Source organism: Pteropus alecto, unplaced genomic scaffold (genome assembly GCF_000325575.1).
Source record: "Pteropus alecto unplaced genomic scaffold, ASM32557v1 scaffold3, whole genome shotgun sequence".
Classification (NCBI taxonomy): domain Eukaryota; kingdom Metazoa; phylum Chordata; class Mammalia; order Chiroptera; family Pteropodidae; genus Pteropus; species Pteropus alecto.
The window spans coordinates 41,192,935-41,212,426 of NW_006442484.1; the positions used below are offsets into that span (position 1 = coordinate 41,192,935).

The 19,492-nt window shown below is 36.6% G+C and overlaps 1 protein-coding gene across 6 annotated transcripts in view; it reads left to right on the forward strand.

The window, feature by feature from the left end:
- The first annotated feature begins 3,975 nt into the window (after positions 1–3,975).
- UBR3 (ubiquitin protein ligase E3 component n-recognin 3 (putative)) overlaps positions 3,976–19,492 on the forward strand; it is a 187,104-nt gene continuing 171,587 nt past the window's right edge. For all 6 annotated transcript variants that reach the window (XM_025039283.1, XM_025039285.1, XM_025039286.1 and 3 more), the window contains exon 1: positions 3,976–4,581. In XM_025039283.1, coding sequence (XP_024895051.1) covers positions 4,034–4,581 — 548 coding nt within the window. In that variant the 5' untranslated portion in view covers positions 3,976–4,033. The remainder of the gene's footprint in view (positions 4,582–19,492) is intronic.

Here is a 19,492-nt window from a genome sequence, read left to right on the forward strand (position 1 = left end):
TGTAGGTAACTTGTATTTTTATGTTCCCAGCACATATGGCCTCCTCTGCCTTCTGGTAATAAGGGTGGCGTGAGCAAAAGTCGGGTCACAGTTCTTCTCCAGAGTTTTAAGTGGCCCTGGCAGAGAAGAAACACTTTTTCCTCTGTTGTGAAGTTGTGGAAATATGTTCTAGAAGTGGGGTTGAGAGAGGCCCTTGTACAGAAGTTATCGGAGACAATAGAGCTGATGCTCACTGAAAGCAAAGATGGAGATGCATCCAGGTTCATCTCCCCTTTCCTTTCATGTTTTATATGATCTAATATGGTCTATTTGGTTTAAGATAGTTCAAGTTGGGTTTTTATCTCTTGCAACCAAGAAAGTCTTGATAAATACAAAAACAATTTTGAAGTACTTACATTAATTTATAAGTTGTCTGTTAAGGGTGTCTTTTTTAACTTTGGAAGCAATGATGTTATCTATCATTTGTTTATAGCTTTTACCTTATCTGTGTGGTTTATTTTAATTTGAAAAGCCAATTTAGAAATATCACAAGATTCTTCTTCATGTTAATTAATATAGAATACATAAAAACACATAGTTTTTTAGATACTATTTTGTAGCTTTCTATAACCGCAGTATGTGCATTATTTATTTAATGTCTTCAGTAGAGTAACAGTAGCATGCTTAAATGTAATCCTATAAAGTATAACATTTAAGGGAGTGCAGAGATTTCAGCTGAATTTCAGTTTGGCTTTCCCTCATGGAAATATGATCCTTGTAGGAATTCCCCATGACACAGCAAAATGATTTAAGAGGTAATTTAGAAAAAGAGTTTTTATATTACACTAACACACTGTAAAAGAAAAATGTCAGACTTCCTGGATCCAAATGATGGCAGCCCCAGACACTCTAAAAGAACCAAAAATTTGAGAGTCTGTCATATTGACTTTGAAAGCTAAAGCAGTAAAATAGTTTTTCCCTAGATAGAAACTTGATTATTTTATTCATCTCAAAAAATAAGTAATACTTCTAATTATTATTAACTGTTTTATTGAAGTATAATTTCATACCATAAAATCCACCTGTTTTTAGAGTAGAATTCAGTGATTTTTAGTAAATTTACATAGTTGTGCAACCATCACCATAACCTAAATTTAGAACATTTCTATAATCCTAAAATGATCATTTGTGCCTATTTGCAGTCACTTCTGTTTTTATCTCAAGTAGATTACTCTTTTGCTAATCTACCTTCTCTCTCTATTGATCTGCCTTTTCTGGACAGTTCATGTAAATGGAATCACACAACCTGCATTTTTTCGGTATCTGACATTTTTCATTGACATAACATTTTTGAAGTTCATGTTGCAGCATGTATCAGTAATTTATTCCTATTTATTGTTAAATAGTATACCATTAATGAATATGCCACATTTTGTTAATCTACTTATGAACCGATAGACCTTTTGGATCATGAAGTTTTTTGCTATTATGAATAGTATTGTTACAAATATTTACCTAAAAGTGTTTGTGGGAATAAACATTATAAATTCTCTTGGGTAGATGCCTAGTGTGGAAATGAAGGGCTTTACGTTCACTTTATGTTTAACTTTTTAAGTAACTGCCATTTTACATTTTACATTCCCATTAGTGAAGTATGAGGGTTCCTATTTCTCCATATCCTTGCCAACATTTATTATTGTCTGTCTTTTTGATTATTGCCATTCTAGTGGATGTGTATAGTGGTATCTCATAGTTTTAATTTGCATTATTTAATGGCCAGTTACATATCTTCTTTGGTGAAATGTCTATTCACATGTTTTGCCCATGTTCAATTGTTTTTTTTGTATTGTTGTTATTACCAATTATTTTAATAGTTCTCTGATATTGAACAGGTCTGATATCATCATGATCAGAATAGGTGGGAAATCTAGCAAATGTCCAGGTTTCTGTACATGTACTGCAATGTCTATGTAACTAAAATAGGGGAAGGTATTTAAATGTTTTGTTGTTGTTGTTGTTACATAATAAAAGAGGCATTTGTCAATAGTGGAATTTTGTAGAAATTTGTAGAAATTTAGGAGTGCGTGGAGATGCTGAAAAAGCTGAATTTCCAGCATGCATCATCATGGTCAAGAAGAGCAGGCATCTTTGTTATTCTTTACAGGAAAGCAGTCTTGGAGAAATACCAGTACTCTTCCCCAATTCCCTTAATCCATAGACACTGATTATTGAATACCCACCAGTTCTACCTTAGTTTGAAATGTTCCTAGATTTTATTTGGCTTATAATTTGGTGATTCATTAAGAGAATTATGGAGCAACTTTTCAATTATTTATCATTGTTAAATGCCGATTGTGAAATGCTTTATTAATGTAGGAGGTCAGGACATGTGATATAGTCTGTTCTATTTATGTACAATTCATTTATAACACTGGAAGTTAGTTATGGGAATTTAAATTTAAATTTCGATTTTTAGTTCTTTGAAGGATCATTGATAATCTCCTCCAAGATTCAGATTTTGCTAGATAGGGCAGTATATAACTTCTGGAGCTTCGATTTCTTAGGTCTGAGGTGGGGCCTGAGGATCTGTTTTCGTGAGTAGAGCTTCAGGTGATTCTCAGGATCAGGCAAGTTTGCAAAGCACTGGTGTGGTAGAAAGAGCAGGGCTTTAGAATCAAATAGACCTGGGTTTTAGTCTCATCTCATTTAATTGCTAGCTGTGCGTTTTGGGGGACATATATTACCTTCTTAAGTTTTAATTTCCTTTAATAATAGTACTGACTTTAGAGCAGCAGTCCCCAACTATTTTGGCACCAGAGACCTGTGCTCCTAGGAGAATCTAATGCTTGGCGATCTGGGGTGGAGCTGAGGCAGTGATGCTAGCACTGGGGAGCAGCTGCAAATACAGATGAAGCTTCGCTCACACTCACCACTCACCTACTGCTGTGTGGTCAGTTTCCTAACAGGCCATGGATAAGTAGTGGTCTGTGGCTTGGGGGTTTGGAGACCCCTGCTTTATAGGATTTTTGAGAAGATTAAAAGAAATAACATATATAAAGAACAGGACCCATAATAAATATACAACAAACATTTTTTATTGCAATTGTTCCATTTAACAACAATAATTAGACAAATTTGAGCACTTAAGGGCAATGATGAAGAAGACTCATTTTGTCCTCAAATGTACCCATTTAGCAGTGGGGTGGAGATGAGCTTTACAGCAAAGGCAATGTTATGTCATCAAATAAGTTCAGGGTCATTGTTTATTTTTTTGAAGAATGACATGCGCAGACATTGCTAGAATAGAGATGTGGGGTGAGCATGTGGGGTGGAGTAGGGTGGGAACTAAGAACAATAAAAACCCAAAGGCAGGAAATGACAAATCATCTTCAGTAAACAGTAAACAGTCCCATTGGTCTCTTTCATATGGCAAACTTAGAGCAGTGTCAAGAGATAAGGATAGAAAGATAGGCTGAGTTTTGAGAGATTTAAGCAGTTTGGCTTGTTTCAATTAAAGATTTTGAACGCAGTAATGATTAACCGGGTAATAGTGTGATGGTAAGAACTGGGAGGATCTGAAATTAGAAGGTTGCTTCAAAAGTAATAGTAATTCAATAGAAATTAAAGGTTTGATAAGTAGGAATTTATATCTCAAAATGAAATGCAGATGCCTAAAAGACATCTGAAGAATGCTGCGTATAATTCCTATAGTCCAGGTAAAAAAATTATTAAAATATAAAAAATATTAAAGAATTTCCGTAATAAATATATATTTTTAAGGCGAGTCCCTTCCTTCAGTAGCTCTTAACTTTGAGAGCCAAGAGGTGGTGGGGGAAGGGACAGAGCAGCGTCCCTGGCGAGAGGGGGCGTGTGCAGACAGAGCAGGCACCGCAGCGGGAGGGGGCGTGTGCAGAAACAAGGACGCAGGCGGAGGTGCGCGGCAGCTCTAGGGTATCGCGAGAGTTGGGCGGGCCGAGCCATCGCAGCAGTCAATTCCCCCACCCTCCCGGGAGGAGCGGCCAGCCTTGGGCTCTCCAAATTCTGAGCTCTCATCATGGCGGCGGCGGCGGCGGCGGCGGCCGTCGGGGGGCCGCAGCCGCCTCAACCCGAGCTGCCCACGCCCGGACTGGCCCTGGACAAGGCGGCCACCGCGGCGCACCTGAAGGCAGCCCTTAGCCGTCCGGACAACCGGGCAGGTGCTGAGGAGCTGCAGGCGCTGCTGGAGCGAGTGCTGAGCGCCGAGCGGCCGCTGGCCGCGGCTGCGGACAGCGAGGAGGCGGCGGCTGCCAGCAGCGGAGGCGGTCCGGGGGCGGCAGAAGAGGAGGCCCTGGAGTGGTGTAAGTGCCTTCTGGCGGGCGGCGGCGGCTACGATGAGTTCTGCGCGGCAGTGCGGGCCTACGACCCCGCGGCGCTCTGCGGCCTGGTCTGGACAGCCAATTTCGTGGCCTACCGCTGCCGGACGTGCGGCATCTCCCCCTGCATGTCGCTGTGCGCGGAGTGCTTCCACCAGGGTGATCACACCGGACACGACTTCAACATGTTCCGCAGCCAGGCCGGGGGCGCCTGTGACTGCGGGGACAGCAACGTGATGCGGGAGAGTGGGTGAGTGGAGCCTTCCCCTGGGGCGGGGGTTACGGCGGGCGCCCCAGGCCAGGGTCTAGGGAGGCCGGGAATGGGGACCCTGGAGCCGATTCTGAGCTGTCAAGGGAGAGGAGTGGGGGAGGGTGCAGCCACATGGGGTTGGAGGTGTTTGAGCTGTCAGCGGTGGAAAGGGGGATGGGGAGGAGGGAAGATCGGAGAGCTTGTTTAGGGGACAGGGCTGTGAATTTGCGAGGAAGCCAGGGCGAGTGAGTGATAGCGAGAGAAGAGCCAGTGCATAGGGTAGCAGGAGAGGGAGAAGGAAAGGATACTTGGGGAATCTGGTGTCGAGCTGTCAGTCGTGTACTTGTTGGGAAAGGCTGTAAAGCGGCTTGGTTCTTGGGAAGAAATAATGATGTGATTTGGATTGGCTGGGAAGGCGAAGGTATTGGGGACCAGATTTGGTCGCGGGATGATGAGAGTCCGGGAGGCGGTCTTGGAACTGCAGGAGAGGGAGGACAGCTTGAGGAAAAGGACTTCTGAACTGTCAGTGTGTCTCAGTACGAGGGAAGGAGCTCTTGAGCTTATGGAGGTTGAGGGAGGAGGGAAGGGGAGGGGCCTGCATGAAAAGTGACTGTTGAGCTGTCAGTGGAGTATTTGGTGTGCTGGAATGACATCTAGAATTGGGCTACTGAGCAGTCAATTATAGAATACCCTCCATACAAGAACAAACAAAACACTAAGCGAATTAGGAATCAAGTGTTAGCTTTTCTCCAGTTAAAAGGGCGCCTTATTCACTGACTAATATGTGACATCTTTCTAAAAGGAGACACTCAACAAAAGCTTTTTCAATAGGAGCAGTGTTGCGACTTAGGACAAAAGACATTTCAGAGGTTGCAGTGAGTTAAAGAGTTGGTAGATGTGGTGTCTTGGCTTGGGACATGATCTTCATGCCTAAGGAAGTCCTAGAGAAAGAAAAAACTTAGTGAAAGAGAGGAGATTTTAGCTGGGCAGTAGTTGAAAGAATGTTAGCAAATCCAGTTATTCAAGTTTTTCAGATTTTAGCTCTTATAATTGTAGAGCGTAATCCCTTTAGAAATGGTCACTACTTCCTTCTTTGGAGTAGTTGTAGGTTACTGTTACTCTAGAATGTTTGTAACTAGATGCAAACAAGGTTCCTAGGATATTAAAAATGAACAAGACATGGACCTACCCCTTAAGCCGCTTACACTGGAGTAGAAAATGATAAATTCCTTTAATAGTCCAGCAGTTAGAGGAGGCTTCCGTGCAGAAGAAAAAGACTTCAGAATGGAGGTATTTTGAGGTTACTACTACTAATAGGATTACTAATAACAACAGTAATGACTGCAGCTAATATTTGAGAGCATAAAGTGTAAGACCAACACTTAAAAATACTTTTTAAAAATTAATTTTTGAATAGACAAAATATATAGATAAAAAAGCAAAAAAATAAAAAGTAAAAACACACAGTTTGTGAAGTTTCCCTCCAATCTTGTCTCCCATTCTGCCTAGTTCTTTCCCACCACTGTTAGTTTCTCTTAGTTTAAAAACCAACAAAGATGAAAATATATTTTGATTTTTCATTCTCTTTTATGCAAAAAAAACCCATACCACATTCACTGTTTTACACATCTTGCATTTTCCCCTGATCTAAGAGGTCTTTAGATGTCAGTAAATCAGTGTACTCTATTTAGTAAAACAAAACTGCTACATGGTGCCCTGTGTCATGAATTTGCCTTTATTTAATCATGGAAAGTTGGGTTTTGAGGGACAATTGGGTTTCTAGTATGAAATAAAAAACCTGGTATACTTGTCTTTTCACACCTGTGCAAGAATATCAATGGGATAAATTCTCAAAAGTGTGATTTCTGATTTGCTCTCCATAAGACTAAGTATTAAGCAGAGTATGAGACTCTTGTTTCTAACTGCCTTACCAACAGCATTATTAAAACTTTGGATTTTTATTGATTTATTGGTAAACAGTGGTCAAATATTGACTGCTTTAAATGGTTTAATTCATGTAATCTTCAACAACTAAGATTATTACTGTTGTTATTCCCATTGTACAGAAGAGGAAAGTGGAGCACAGAATTTTAAAAAACTTGCTCGGGATTACGCAGATAATAAGTTAGGCATGCTGGATCCAGAGCTTGACCACTCAACATTTCTCTCTACTGCCTCTACAGATAGCATTCTTATTGGTACTTCTATTAATGTGTTTTGTCTTTGTCTTTTTCTTTTTTTTACTATGCCATTCTTATTTGGGCCTTTGTTTCTTTTTTCTTTTTAAAAACTTACGTTTTTAAAAACTGTAGGAGGCACTTCAGAACATCCGAGAAGGAGTTGAAACATTCTTTTATTGATATTTAGACATTTTTACTTCTTAGTTTAATTTAGCTCTTAAGAGAACCTCAAAGATCATGAAAGTAGGAAGTAATATTGCTTCTATCCTGCATTTTAGAACATAGTGGTAATTATCAGGTTGATCTGAATGAGAGACAAATCTGATATCTAATTGTGATGCTTCCGTGCAGGGGTGGAAATAGGTCAGTAAGTTTCTTTGAAGATACTCATACAGGTTTAGGGCATCTGGGCTGTAGATAGTCTACGTCCTAATATCATAGCTTTGCCTTTACTGACATCTCATATGCATGTATTTATTTTTTTACCCCAGTTTGGCAACCCTCTATGAGTTGATGTATAGTATCTAAAGATTTACTATCTTTCTGAAATACAGAACTGTTGCCTGTATGTGCCAGCAGTTTCCATATCCAGTTTCAAAAAGGCCAAGAATGAACAATAAACAGTATTGTAGTTACATGATTATTCTGAAATATTTACAACTCTTTGGGTTGGATAGATTAAGTTTTCTAGGCTACATACCTAATCTACTGCTTTGAAAGACAGGTGATGTTAACCAACAGTGCAGGTTAAAAGGCTGCCTCTGGGGAGGGGGTGGGGGGAAGCCCACCTCTGGAACCTTTTTAGAACTGGAAATCATCAACAAATTCTATCAGTGTTCTTGGTTGGCAAAGCTGGATTATCTTGGCATTGACAGAATATATTTAACTTTTCTCAGTTTTTGACATTTCTGAAAATCCTTTTAGGTTACTAAATATTGGAAATGTCTTGACTTTGGGGTTGTTTGTTATTCTAACAGCCATAGAAGTTTGTAAATCTCATTGTTCAGTAAATTTTTAAGGAAGGATTCCACTTTTCTCTATATCTGTGTTCTTAGTAACAAAGGAAATCCTGCAGCGCTTTAACCCTTTTCCTGAGTGTTTGACTGTTGTGGGTGTGATTGGAGATGGGGAAGAATCTTGGAATCATTACAACCTGTATTACTATTTAATTTTCAAATTTGTGATTATGGACCTATTTGGGGAAGAGTCAGTTATTTTTGATTAGTAGTATCGATATAATAAATGTGACATTAACACATATACAAAGCAAAGGAAGAAACAACTGAGAATTCATTTGTGAGATGAGATCACAAAGGCTATGGAAACTATATATTAATTGTATATATAATATCATAGTTTTGCCACTAATGAATAAGTGCACTCATTGTCACAAATAGTTTATAGATGCATGAGCCAAAAAAAATGTAATGGAAAATGTAAAATAATGTCTGACTTGTTTGGGATTCTGATGGTACTAACTAGAAATTGGAATTTTAAACATTTAGTTCTCAAATTTTGATACAAAGGATGACCATTTTCATGTTCAATCCTGTATTATAGATATATTTGCCTCCTTGCTGGTTCTCTCTCAGATTCTAAGCTTTTTAAAAAATAGGAACCTTGTCTTACTCTTAATCACAGGCCAGCACAGTCTCTTGCACTTAGTAGGTGCTTAGTAAATGTGGAATTAAACTGGGTAAAGTAGTGGCTGTTATACCTGAAAATTTGTCCTAAGATTACATTGCTTTAGTTTTTCAGGTATTGATTATTAAATCCATAACATCTTTTTTGAAAGTACTTCATAGATAATTTCTTTCTTAATTTCAAAAGTAATAGATATTGTTTATAACATAAAAACAAATGGATAAAGTAGAAAATAAAGGTTCCTCTTTCTTCCATCCTACTCCTCAGTGAGAGACTCCCCTTACTTTCTTTTGGGCTTAGTTATACATTTAAAAGATGTTAATTATAATTTACTTAGCATTTGTAGATACTTTGTTATGAGAAATTTTTAGGTTATGTGGTCTGTGGCAATGCCAGAAAAGGAAGCAGTGAGTGTTCGGTTGAATTTCTGTACCTTGCCTTTTCCCCTTTAACATATTTATTGTACAGTGTGTCTTATTAGTATACATAGAATGGTTTTTATTTTTTATTTTAAAATTAAATAGTATTCCCTTGTATTTTCATATTTTTGTATTTTACTGTAATTTACATAGTCAGTTCTTTACTGGTAAACGTTTAGATTGTTTCTAGTCTTGGGCCATTATCTTGGGCTATTATATGCATTGTTGCAGTCAGTATGCTTCTATATACTTCTTTGTGTTTATGTGTGAGCATATGTTGAGGATAAATTCCCAGAAGTTATATCTTGGTTAAAGGAAATGTTCATTTGAAACTTTGATAGAGCCATCCAAAGAAATTAATTTACATTTCCACCAACAGTGTATAGAAGAGTGTGTTCCTTCACGTTGTGGCTAGTATACAAACATAATATCACGTTGTGGTATTATCAGTATTTCTGATCTTTGTTGATCTGATAAGGGACAAGTGATATCTTATTTCATCTGTTACTCCTCTCCCCACTGCCCTCCTCTCCCATACTGGAGTATTTTGAAACAAATCTCAGGTGTCTTATAACTTAATTTATAAATAATTGAGTATGTATCTCAGTAAAGAGATATGAACTCTTAAAAATAAAATATAATGCAAGTATCCTTTGACAAATGAATTGATTTACAAAATGTGCTATATACATAAGATGGAATATTATTCAGTCTTTGAAAGGAATGAAATTCAGTCCAGATTCAAGTTGGTAGAGTAGGTAAATATTGTGCTTGCCTCTTCCCACTACATCAAAATTACAACTAAATTAAAGAACAACCATTGTTGGGAACCACACGAAGACTGGCTGAACAGAAGTCCTATAACTAAGGATATAAAGAAAAAGCCACTTTGAGACTGGTAACAGGGGTGGGGATAAGGAACAGGCAGGCCCCTCACCCATGGTGTGGTGGTTAAGAAATGGAAAAGATATCTCAATTGTGGAGGTACCCCTTGAAGAGTGAGGGATCCCGGCTCCATACCGTCTCCCTAGACGAGGGTACCTCTCCAGGGAAGAGGAGTCCCCGTAACTTCTGGCTGTGAAAACCAGCAGGAACTGTGGTTGAGTGAGACGAAGGGTGTTCCTCTTAAAGGGCCTATGCATTGACTTACTCACAGACTCACTCACCCTGAGCTCTAGCACTTGGGCAGCAGCTCAAAAAGTGTCAGAGACATATGAAGAGGAGCTGAACTGAGTTGCTTCAAGGCAAGAGCTGGAGGGGCAGGGGTCAGGGCAGCTTGCTTGGGGTTGGAAGGGCTTGCAGACCCCCGCCCAAGAGGCCTCAGAACCTGGTGGCTAGCACCAGAGCACCACCCAACCATCTCCACAAATGATATACCCAAAGAGCATACTAGGCAGGCACCAGAATCCTGCTAAAGCGAATTCTGCCCTGTAGGGTCAGCCCCTTCACACAACAGCTCCTCCACTGTAGTCACAGCTAATCAGCCTGAAGGTCAGTACCTCCCATTTATGTGCCAACAGCAACCAAGGGTCAACTATAACAAAAGGCACACACACAACCCACACAAGGGACAAATCTGGAGTACCCAACTCAGATGAAAAGGGAGATAGTGCCACTGGGTCTCACAGGACACTTGCTACATAAGACCACTCTTCCAAGACTGGGAGACATAGCAGATCTACCTAATACATAGAAACAGAGAGATAGCCAAAATGAGGAGACAGACATGTCCCAAATGAAAGGACAGGACAAAACTCCAGGAAAAAAAAAAACCAAACTAAAAAAAATGGAGACAAGCAACCTTCCAGATGCAGAGTTCAAATCACCGGTTATAAGGTTGCTCAGTGAACTTAGGGGAAGAATAGATGAACTCAATGAGAATGTTAATAAAGAGATAGGAAACATAAAAAGTGGAGGTAGAAAAAATAAAAGAGAACCAGTAAGAAATGAAGAGTACAATAACTGAAATAAAGAGTACATTGGAGCAGGGGTCCCCAACCCCCGGGCTGCAGACCAGTACCTCCTGTGGCCTGTTAGAAACTGGGTTGCACAGCAGGAGGTAAACAGTAGGCAAGCGAGCCAAGCTTCATCCCTATTTGCAGCCACTCCCCAGCTCTAACATCACTGCCCCAGCTCCAGCTCAGATCGTAAGGCATTAGATTCTTATAGGAACACTGGTCCCTAGTGCCAGAAAGGTTGGCGACCACTACATTAGAGGGTATCAACAGATTAGATGAAGCAGAGGACTGAATCAGCAATTTGGAAGACAAGGTAGTGGAAACCACTTAACTAGAGCAGCAAAAAGAAAAAAAGAATTAAAAAAAAAATGAAGATAGTTTAAAGGACATCTGGGACAACATTAAGTGTACCAACATTGCATCATAGGGGTACCAGAAAGAGAAGAGAGAGAGCAAGGGATTAAAAACCTATTTGAAGAAATAATGATGGAAAAAACTTCCCTAACCTGGCAAAGAAAATAGACATACAAGTCAAAGAAGTGCAAAGAGTCCCAAACAAAATGAACCCAAAGAGGCTCACATTAAGACATATCATAATTAAAATGTCAAAGTTAAAGACAAGGAGAGAATCTTAAAAGCAGCAAGAGAAAAGCAGTTACCTACAAGAGAGCTCCTATAAGACTGTCAGGTTATTTCCAAACAGAAACTTTGCAGGCCAAAAGGGATTGGCAGGAAATATTCAAAGTGATGAAAAGTAAAGACTGACAACCAAGATTACTCAGCAAGGCTATCATTCAGAATTGAAGGACAGATAAAGAGCTTCCCAGACAAGAAAATGCTAAAGGAGTTTATCACCACCAAACCAGCATTATAAGAAATGTTAAAGGGACTTCTTTAAGAAGAGTAGAAAAGAAAAAAAAAAAAAGGATAAAAAGTAGGAGTACTAAAATGATATAACTACATGCCTGTCAATAATTACTTTAAATGAAATGGACTAAATGCTCTGATCAAAAGACATAAAATGGCTGAATAGGGAAGAAAACAAGACCCAAACATATGCTACCTTCAAGAGATCCACCTCCAGTTGAAAGTCATACACAGACTAAAAGGGGTGGAGAAAGATATTTCATGCAAATGAAAACAAACAAAAAAACTTGTGTAGCAACACTTACATCAGAAAAATAGACTTTAAAACAAAGGCTATATAACAAGAGACAAAGAAGGACATTTCATAATAATAAAGGATTCAATTCAACAATAGGATATAATTCTTGTAAACATTTCTGTACCAAATATAGGAACACCTGAATATATAAAGGAAATATTGATGGACATAAAGGGAGGGATTGACAGTAATAGAGTAATATTAGAGGACTTTAACACCCACTGACATCAATGGATAGATCATCCATACAGAAAATCAACATGGAAATAGCAGCCTTAAGTGACACATCAGACCAAATAGATTTAATTGATATTTTTAGAGCATTTCACTCCAAAGCAGTTAGAATGTACATATTTTTTAAGTGCATATGGGACATTCTCCTGGGTAGACCATGTTATGCCACAAAACAAGTCTCTGTAAATTTAAGAAGGTTGAGATGATGACATCAGGCATCTTATCTGATCACAATTTATGAAACTAGAGATCCATTACAAGAAGAAAACTGAAAAACACACAAACACATGGAGGCTAAATAACATGCTACTAAACAGTGAATGAGTTAACAATGAGATCAAAGCAGAAGTGATAAAATACCTTGAGCCAAATGAAAATGAAAATACAATGACCCCAAAAATCTATGGGAAACAGTCAGAGCAGTACAAAGAGGGAAACTCACTGCAATACAGGCCTACCCCAAGAAACAAGAAGAGTCTCAAACAATCTATCTTTACACCTAAAGGAACTGGAAAAAGAAGAACAAACAAAGCCCAAAGTGAGTAGATGGAAGGAAATAATAAAGATCAGAGCAGAAATAAATGAAATAGAGTCTAAACAATACAAAAGATCAATGAAAACAAGAATTGGTTCTTTGGAAAGATAAACAAATTGATAAACTTTTAACCAAACTCATCAAGAAAGAAAGAGATGACCCAAATAAATAAAATTAGAAATGAGAGTTGACAACTGACACCAAGAAATACAGAGGATTATAAGAAAATGCTGTGAACAATTACATGCCAAAAAATTGGACAACCTGGAAGAAATGGATAAATTCCTAGAAACATAAATCTTCCAAGACCGAATCAAGAAGAAACAAAATCTGAATAGACTGACAACTACTAATGAAATTGAATCAGTAATCAAAAAACTCCCAACAAACAAAAGCCCTGGACAGGATGGCTTCACAGGTGAATTTTACCAAACATTCAAAGAAGAATTAACATTTACTCTTCTCAAACTATTTCAAAAAATCAAGAAGAGGGAAGGCTCCCTAATTCTTTTTATGAGGTCAGCATTACCCTGATTCCAGAACTATACAATGACATTACAAAAAAAGAAAACTATAGGCTGATATCCATAATGAACATTGGTGGAAAAATCCTCAGCAAAAAATTAGCAAACCGAATTCAGCAATACATTAAAAAGATCATATACCATGATTAAGTGGGATTTAGTGGTTCAGTATCCACAAGTCAATTAATGTGATACATCACATAAACAAGATGAAAGATAATTATATATCAATACATGCAGAAAAAACATTTGACAAAATCCAGCATCCATTTATAATAAAAAAAACTCTCAGCAAAGTAGGAATAGAGGAATATACCTTAACATCATAAAGGCCATTGTGTCAAACTCATAGCTCACATCATACTCAAAAGCTAAAAACATTTTCCTTAAGGTCAGAAACAAGACAAGGATGTCTACTTTCACCAGTTTTATTCAGAATGGTATTGGAAGTCCTACCTACAGCAGTTAGACAAGAAAAACAAATTAAAGGTATCCAAATTGGAAAAGAAGCAGCAGAATGTTTATTATTTGCAGATGGCATGATACCATATATAGAAAATCCTAAATACTATACCAAAACATTAGCACTGATAAATTCATTGAAGTAGCAGGATACAAAATTAACATTCACAAATTGGTTGCATTTTTATACATCAGTAACAAACTATCAGAGAAATTAAGAAAACAATCATTTACAATTGCATCAAAAAGTAAAATACCGAGGAATAAATTTAACACATGGAGGTAAGAGACCTGTAGTTGGAAAACTAAAAGACATAGAGGAAAGAAATTGAAGGAATTACAAATAAAAAGGACATGTGCTCATGAATAGGAAGAATTAACATCTTTAAAATGTCCATATTACCCAATACAATGTACAGTTTCAGTGCAATCCCAATAAAAACACTAGTGGCATTTTTCACAAAACTAGGACAAATCCTAAAATTTATATGGAACCACAAAAGACCCCAAATATCCAAAGCAATCTTGAGAAAAAAGAACAAAGTTGGAGGTATCACTCTCCCTGATTTCAAACTATACTACAAAACTGTAGTTATCAAAATGGTATGGTACTGGCTGGCGTGCGCGCGTGTACAGACACACCCACCCACCCACCAATGGAACAGAATAGAGTCCAGAAATAAGCTCACACTTGTATGGTCAATTGATCTATGACAAAGAATACAAGACTATACAATGGGGGAAAGACTGTCTCTTTAAGAAATGGTGATGGGAAAACTGGACAGGTATGTGCAAAATAAGGAAACTAGACAACTTTCTTACACAGTATACAAAAGTAAACCAAAAAATGGGTTAATGCCCTAAATGTAAGACCCGAAACCATAAAACTCCTAGAAAAAAATAGGAAACTCTTTGATATCACTCTTAGTAATATTTTTTTGGCTGTGTCTCCTCAGGCAAGGGAAGCAAAAGACATAAACATATGGGGCTACATCAAACTAAAGAGTTTTTGCACAGCGAAGGAAGCCATCAGCAAAATGAAAATACAGTCTGTTGAATGGGAGAAGATATTCAATGCAATCTCTATCGATGCAATCCCCACCAATGCAATCCCCACCAATGATACATCCGATAAGGGGTTAATGTCCAAAATTTATAAAAAACTTATACAATTTAACACTGAAACAATTTGATTAAAAAATGGTCAGAAGACCTGAATAGACATTTCTCCAAAGAGGAGAAACAGATGGCCAATGGATATATGAAACATCACTAATTATCAGAGAAATGCAAATTAAAAGCACAATGAGATATCACCTCATACCTGTCAGAATGACTGTCATCAATAAATCAACAAAGAAAAAGTGTTGGCCAGAACATGGAGAAAAGGGAACCCTCGTGCCCTGTTGGTTAGATTGTAAATTAGTGCAGCCGCTATGGACAACAGTATGGAGTTTCCTCAAAAAATTAAAAATAGAACTAATTAAAAATATGACCCAGCAATCCCACTTCTGGGTATTTATCGGAGGAAACCTGAAATACTACTTCAAAGAGACTTGTGCATGCATATGTTCATCGCAGCATTATTTACAGTAGCCAAGATATGGAAGCAACCTGTGTCTATGGATAGATGAATGGATAAAGAAGATGTGGTACATATATACAATAGACTATTACTCAACCATAAAAAAGAATGAAATTTTGCCATTTGCTGCACCATAGATAGATCTAAAGGGTATTATGCTAAGTGAGATAAGTCAGAGAAAGATAAATATATGATTTCACTGATACGTGGAATCTAAAAAAATAAACAGAACAGAAACAAATTAATAGATACAGAGAACATTTTCATGGTTGCCAGATGGAAGGGGATTGGGGGGATAGGTGAAAAGTGGAAGTGACTAACATGTATACATTGAGAATTATAAAAATAGTCAAGAGGATGTAAAGTACAGCATAAGGAATGTAGTTAACATTGTAATAACTATATATGGTGTTAGATGGGTACTAGACTTATTGGGGTGATCACTTTGTAAGCTGTATAAATGTCTAGTTGTTATGATGTACACTTGAAACTAATATAATATTTTATGTCAACTGTAATAAAAAAATTAAAAAAATGATTAAAAAACCCCAAACAAAAAACAGTAAAAAGAAAAAAGTGAAATTCAGGGATATGCTATAATATAGATGAATCTTGAAGACATTATGCTAAGTGAGATAAGCCAGACACAGAAGAACAATAGTGTTTGATTCTGTTTATATGAAGTACCTACAATAGTCTAAATTTATAGAGATGGAAAGTAGAATGATGGTTGCTAGGATCTGGGGGAAGGGGAGAATTGGAAGTTACTGTTTAATGGGTACAGAGTTTCAGTTTGGAAAGATTTTGAAAAAGGTTCTGAGACAGATGGTGGTGATTATTGCACAGCAATGAGAATGTACTTAATGCCACTGAATTGTATACTTAAAAATGGTTAAAGTGATAAATTTTATGTTATTTATATTTTATCACAAAGAACAACTATAGTACCGTTACCACACCTAAAATGGTCACACTTATTTTTTAATGTCTTCAAATATTCAATGTGTGTTCACATTTTCTCAGTTTCTCAGGATCGATTTAGAATTAGGATCCAAACAAAGTCTTCATATTTTATTTGGTTGTTATATCTTTTATCTCTTTTAATGTATGGTTCTCCATTTTTTCTTCTCTATGATTACCTGAAGTAACTCACATTTTGAGTTTTATGGATTGCATCTCTGTGTTTAACTTTTTTCCTCTGCCCATTTCCTGTAAACCAGTAGTGGATCTAGAGTCTTGATCAAATTTAGGTTCTATTTCTTTTTTTGGCAAGAAAACTTTATAACGGTGCAGGAACCACAGAATGTCTTTTTGTCTCCTTTAATGTTAGGATTCATCAGTGGATTCAGGTGTGTCAGCCTGATCCATTTGTTATCAAGTTCCCTATCATGTTAGAGATTTTAGCAGCTGTTGATTTTCATTGTGCAGATCCATTATTTTATTAGTGGTTGCACAATGGTGATCTTCTATTGAATTATCCTTTCATATTTTAGTGCGAGTTCTCTCTAGCATACTCAGTTTCAAGGATCAGCTATACTCATATTTGTATCTCTAGATATGTTTTTCAGAGATCTTGTACTAAAGGGATGTGTACCCTGGTCAAACTTGAGAAATACTATATGCTGTGTCTTCTTGGCTATTTGCAATGCATAACATCTTTAAAAAATGCTATAGTAAAGAAATCTGTAACTTTAAATAACCTAAGTTTCATTGGTTAAATCCAGGGAACTATTATTTTTGAGTCATACTAATTTGAGAAATTTTGTCCATTTGAATATCTTGCCATTACCTTAATATCAGCATTTCTAAAATTGAATTATATATCTCTCCAAAATAGTTGTTTGTAGATACTCCTTTTCTTTCTTCCTTTAGAAAAACATAGGTATCATTTTTTTTCCATCAGAAATCCCAGCTAATGGTGGCTTAAACCTTGAAAGACGTTTACTGTTTTGCGGCTCAGGACTAGTTCAGCAGCTTTTTAGTATCATTGGGCACCCAGGCTTTTTATGAACTTTTGTTCCATCACTTATAGTTTGTGTACTTTTGGTCTGTCTGTAATTTCTTTTGGGTAAATACCTTGGTGTGTAATGAGTGGATCATATGGCAGATGTATGTTTAACTTTTAAAAATTAAAATTAAATTATTGTGATTTTATATATATTTTTAACTTTGACATTTTAATTTTTTAAGTGTACAGTTGAATGACATTAAGAACTCAATGTTTACTTTTTTAAGAAGCTTTCAAAATGTTTTCCCACTTGAGTGTTTCGTTTTCTGTTTTCTGTGATTTCCTTTGGTTCATGGGTTATAGGAGTTTGGGGGAATTTTCAGATTATGTATTAGTAATTTCTAGTTTAATTCTGAGGTAAATAGAGAATATACTTATATGATATCAGTTCATTTAAAATTAAGGTTTCCTTTTTCTATTTTTTAAGGTTTTTTTTTTCATAGCCCAGAATATGGCCTGTCTTGGTGAATGTTCCATGTGCCCTTTAAAAATGTGTGTATTATTAGATTGTTGTGTATAGTGTTCTATAAATATCAGTTTGGTCAAATTGGTTGGTAGTGTTAAGGTGATCTACATTGTTACTGATTTTCTTTGTACCTATTCTGTTTATTACTGAGAGAGGAGTGTTGACGTCTCCAAGAATAATTGTAACTTTGTCTCTTTCTCCTTGCAGTTAGTTGTCAGTTTTTGGTTCTTGGATTCTGAAATTCTTTTGTTAGCAGTACACTTAGGATTGTATGTCTTCTTGGTAAATTGACTTCTTTATCATTAAAAAAAATCCCTGGTAATGTTCCTTGTTCCAAAGTAGACTTTGTCTGGTATTAACATAGTCACACATGTTTCTTTTAATTAGTAGCAACATGGTATTTTTAAAAATCGTTTTTCTTTTAAACTCTTTGTAAGCAGGGTCGGGCCTGGTTAGTACTTGAATGGGAGACCACCTAGGAAGACCAGGTGCTGTAGGTGTAAAAAAAATAAAATAAAATAAAAAAATAAAAATAAACTATTTGTGTCTTTTTATTTAAATCCCGTTTCTTGTACGCAGTTGATCTTGTTGGGCCTTGCTTTTTTCAATCCAATCTAATAATCTCTGACAATAATATTTAGACCATTTGTATTTGATATGATTATTGATATGGTTAGATTTAAGTCTATCATCTTGCTATTTGTTTCCTTTTTATCCTATCAATCCTTTCTTTGCTTTTCCCCTTTTCTGCCTTCTTTTATTTTTTATGTTTCCATTTTACCTCTTGTTGGTTTATTAGCTTGTTATCATCTTGTTATTTTACTGATTGTTTTATGGTTTACAGTATATGTCTTTAATTTATCACAGTATAGCATAGGAACTTGGTAATAGTTTGTTTATATTTTTTCTCTTCCAGCTTTTATCCTGTTGTACATTTTATTTTTACATAGATCATAGACTCCTGAACGCATTATTTTTATTTACAGTCAATAATTTGTAAAAGAAATTTAAATAAAAAATTATACCTATCTATTTACTATTTCTAGTTCTCTTTGCTACTATATGTCGATCCATACTTTCACCAGGTATCAGTTTCCTTCTGCCAGAATGATTTCATCACATATCTTGTAGTGCTGGTTCGATAGTGATGGATTCTTTCATTTTTTTGTATGTCTGAAAATGTCTTTTGCCTTTTTTTTTTTTGCCTTTGTTTTTGAAAGATAATTTCACTAGGTATAGGATTCTAGTACTTTAAAGATATTGTTCCAGTATCTTCTTGCTTGCATTGTTTCCAGATAGAAATGTGCTGTCATCCTTTTCTTTGCTCCTTTGTATCTAACCTAATCTGTTTTTTTTCCTGTGGCCGCTTTTCAGATTTTTTCTTTAACCCTGCTTTTGAGCAATTTGGTTATGATGTGCCTGAGTGTAATTTTTTTTTTTTTCATGTTTCTTGTGCTGGGGTATTTTGAGTTTCTTGATCCTATTGGTTTATAATTTTAACCAAGTTTGAAAAAAATTTGAACATTATTTCTTCATATATTTTTCTACCTTCCCCTAATTACATGCATATTAGGCTGTTTGAAGCATAGCTAAGTGATGTTTTTTAAATTTTGGGAGGTCTTTTTATCTTTATCTTTTTAATTTTTGTTAGCGTCTATTTCTATATTTTCAGGTGCATTCATCTTTTCTTTTGTCCTGTTCAGTCTGTTCATCTAATCCATTCCATTTTTT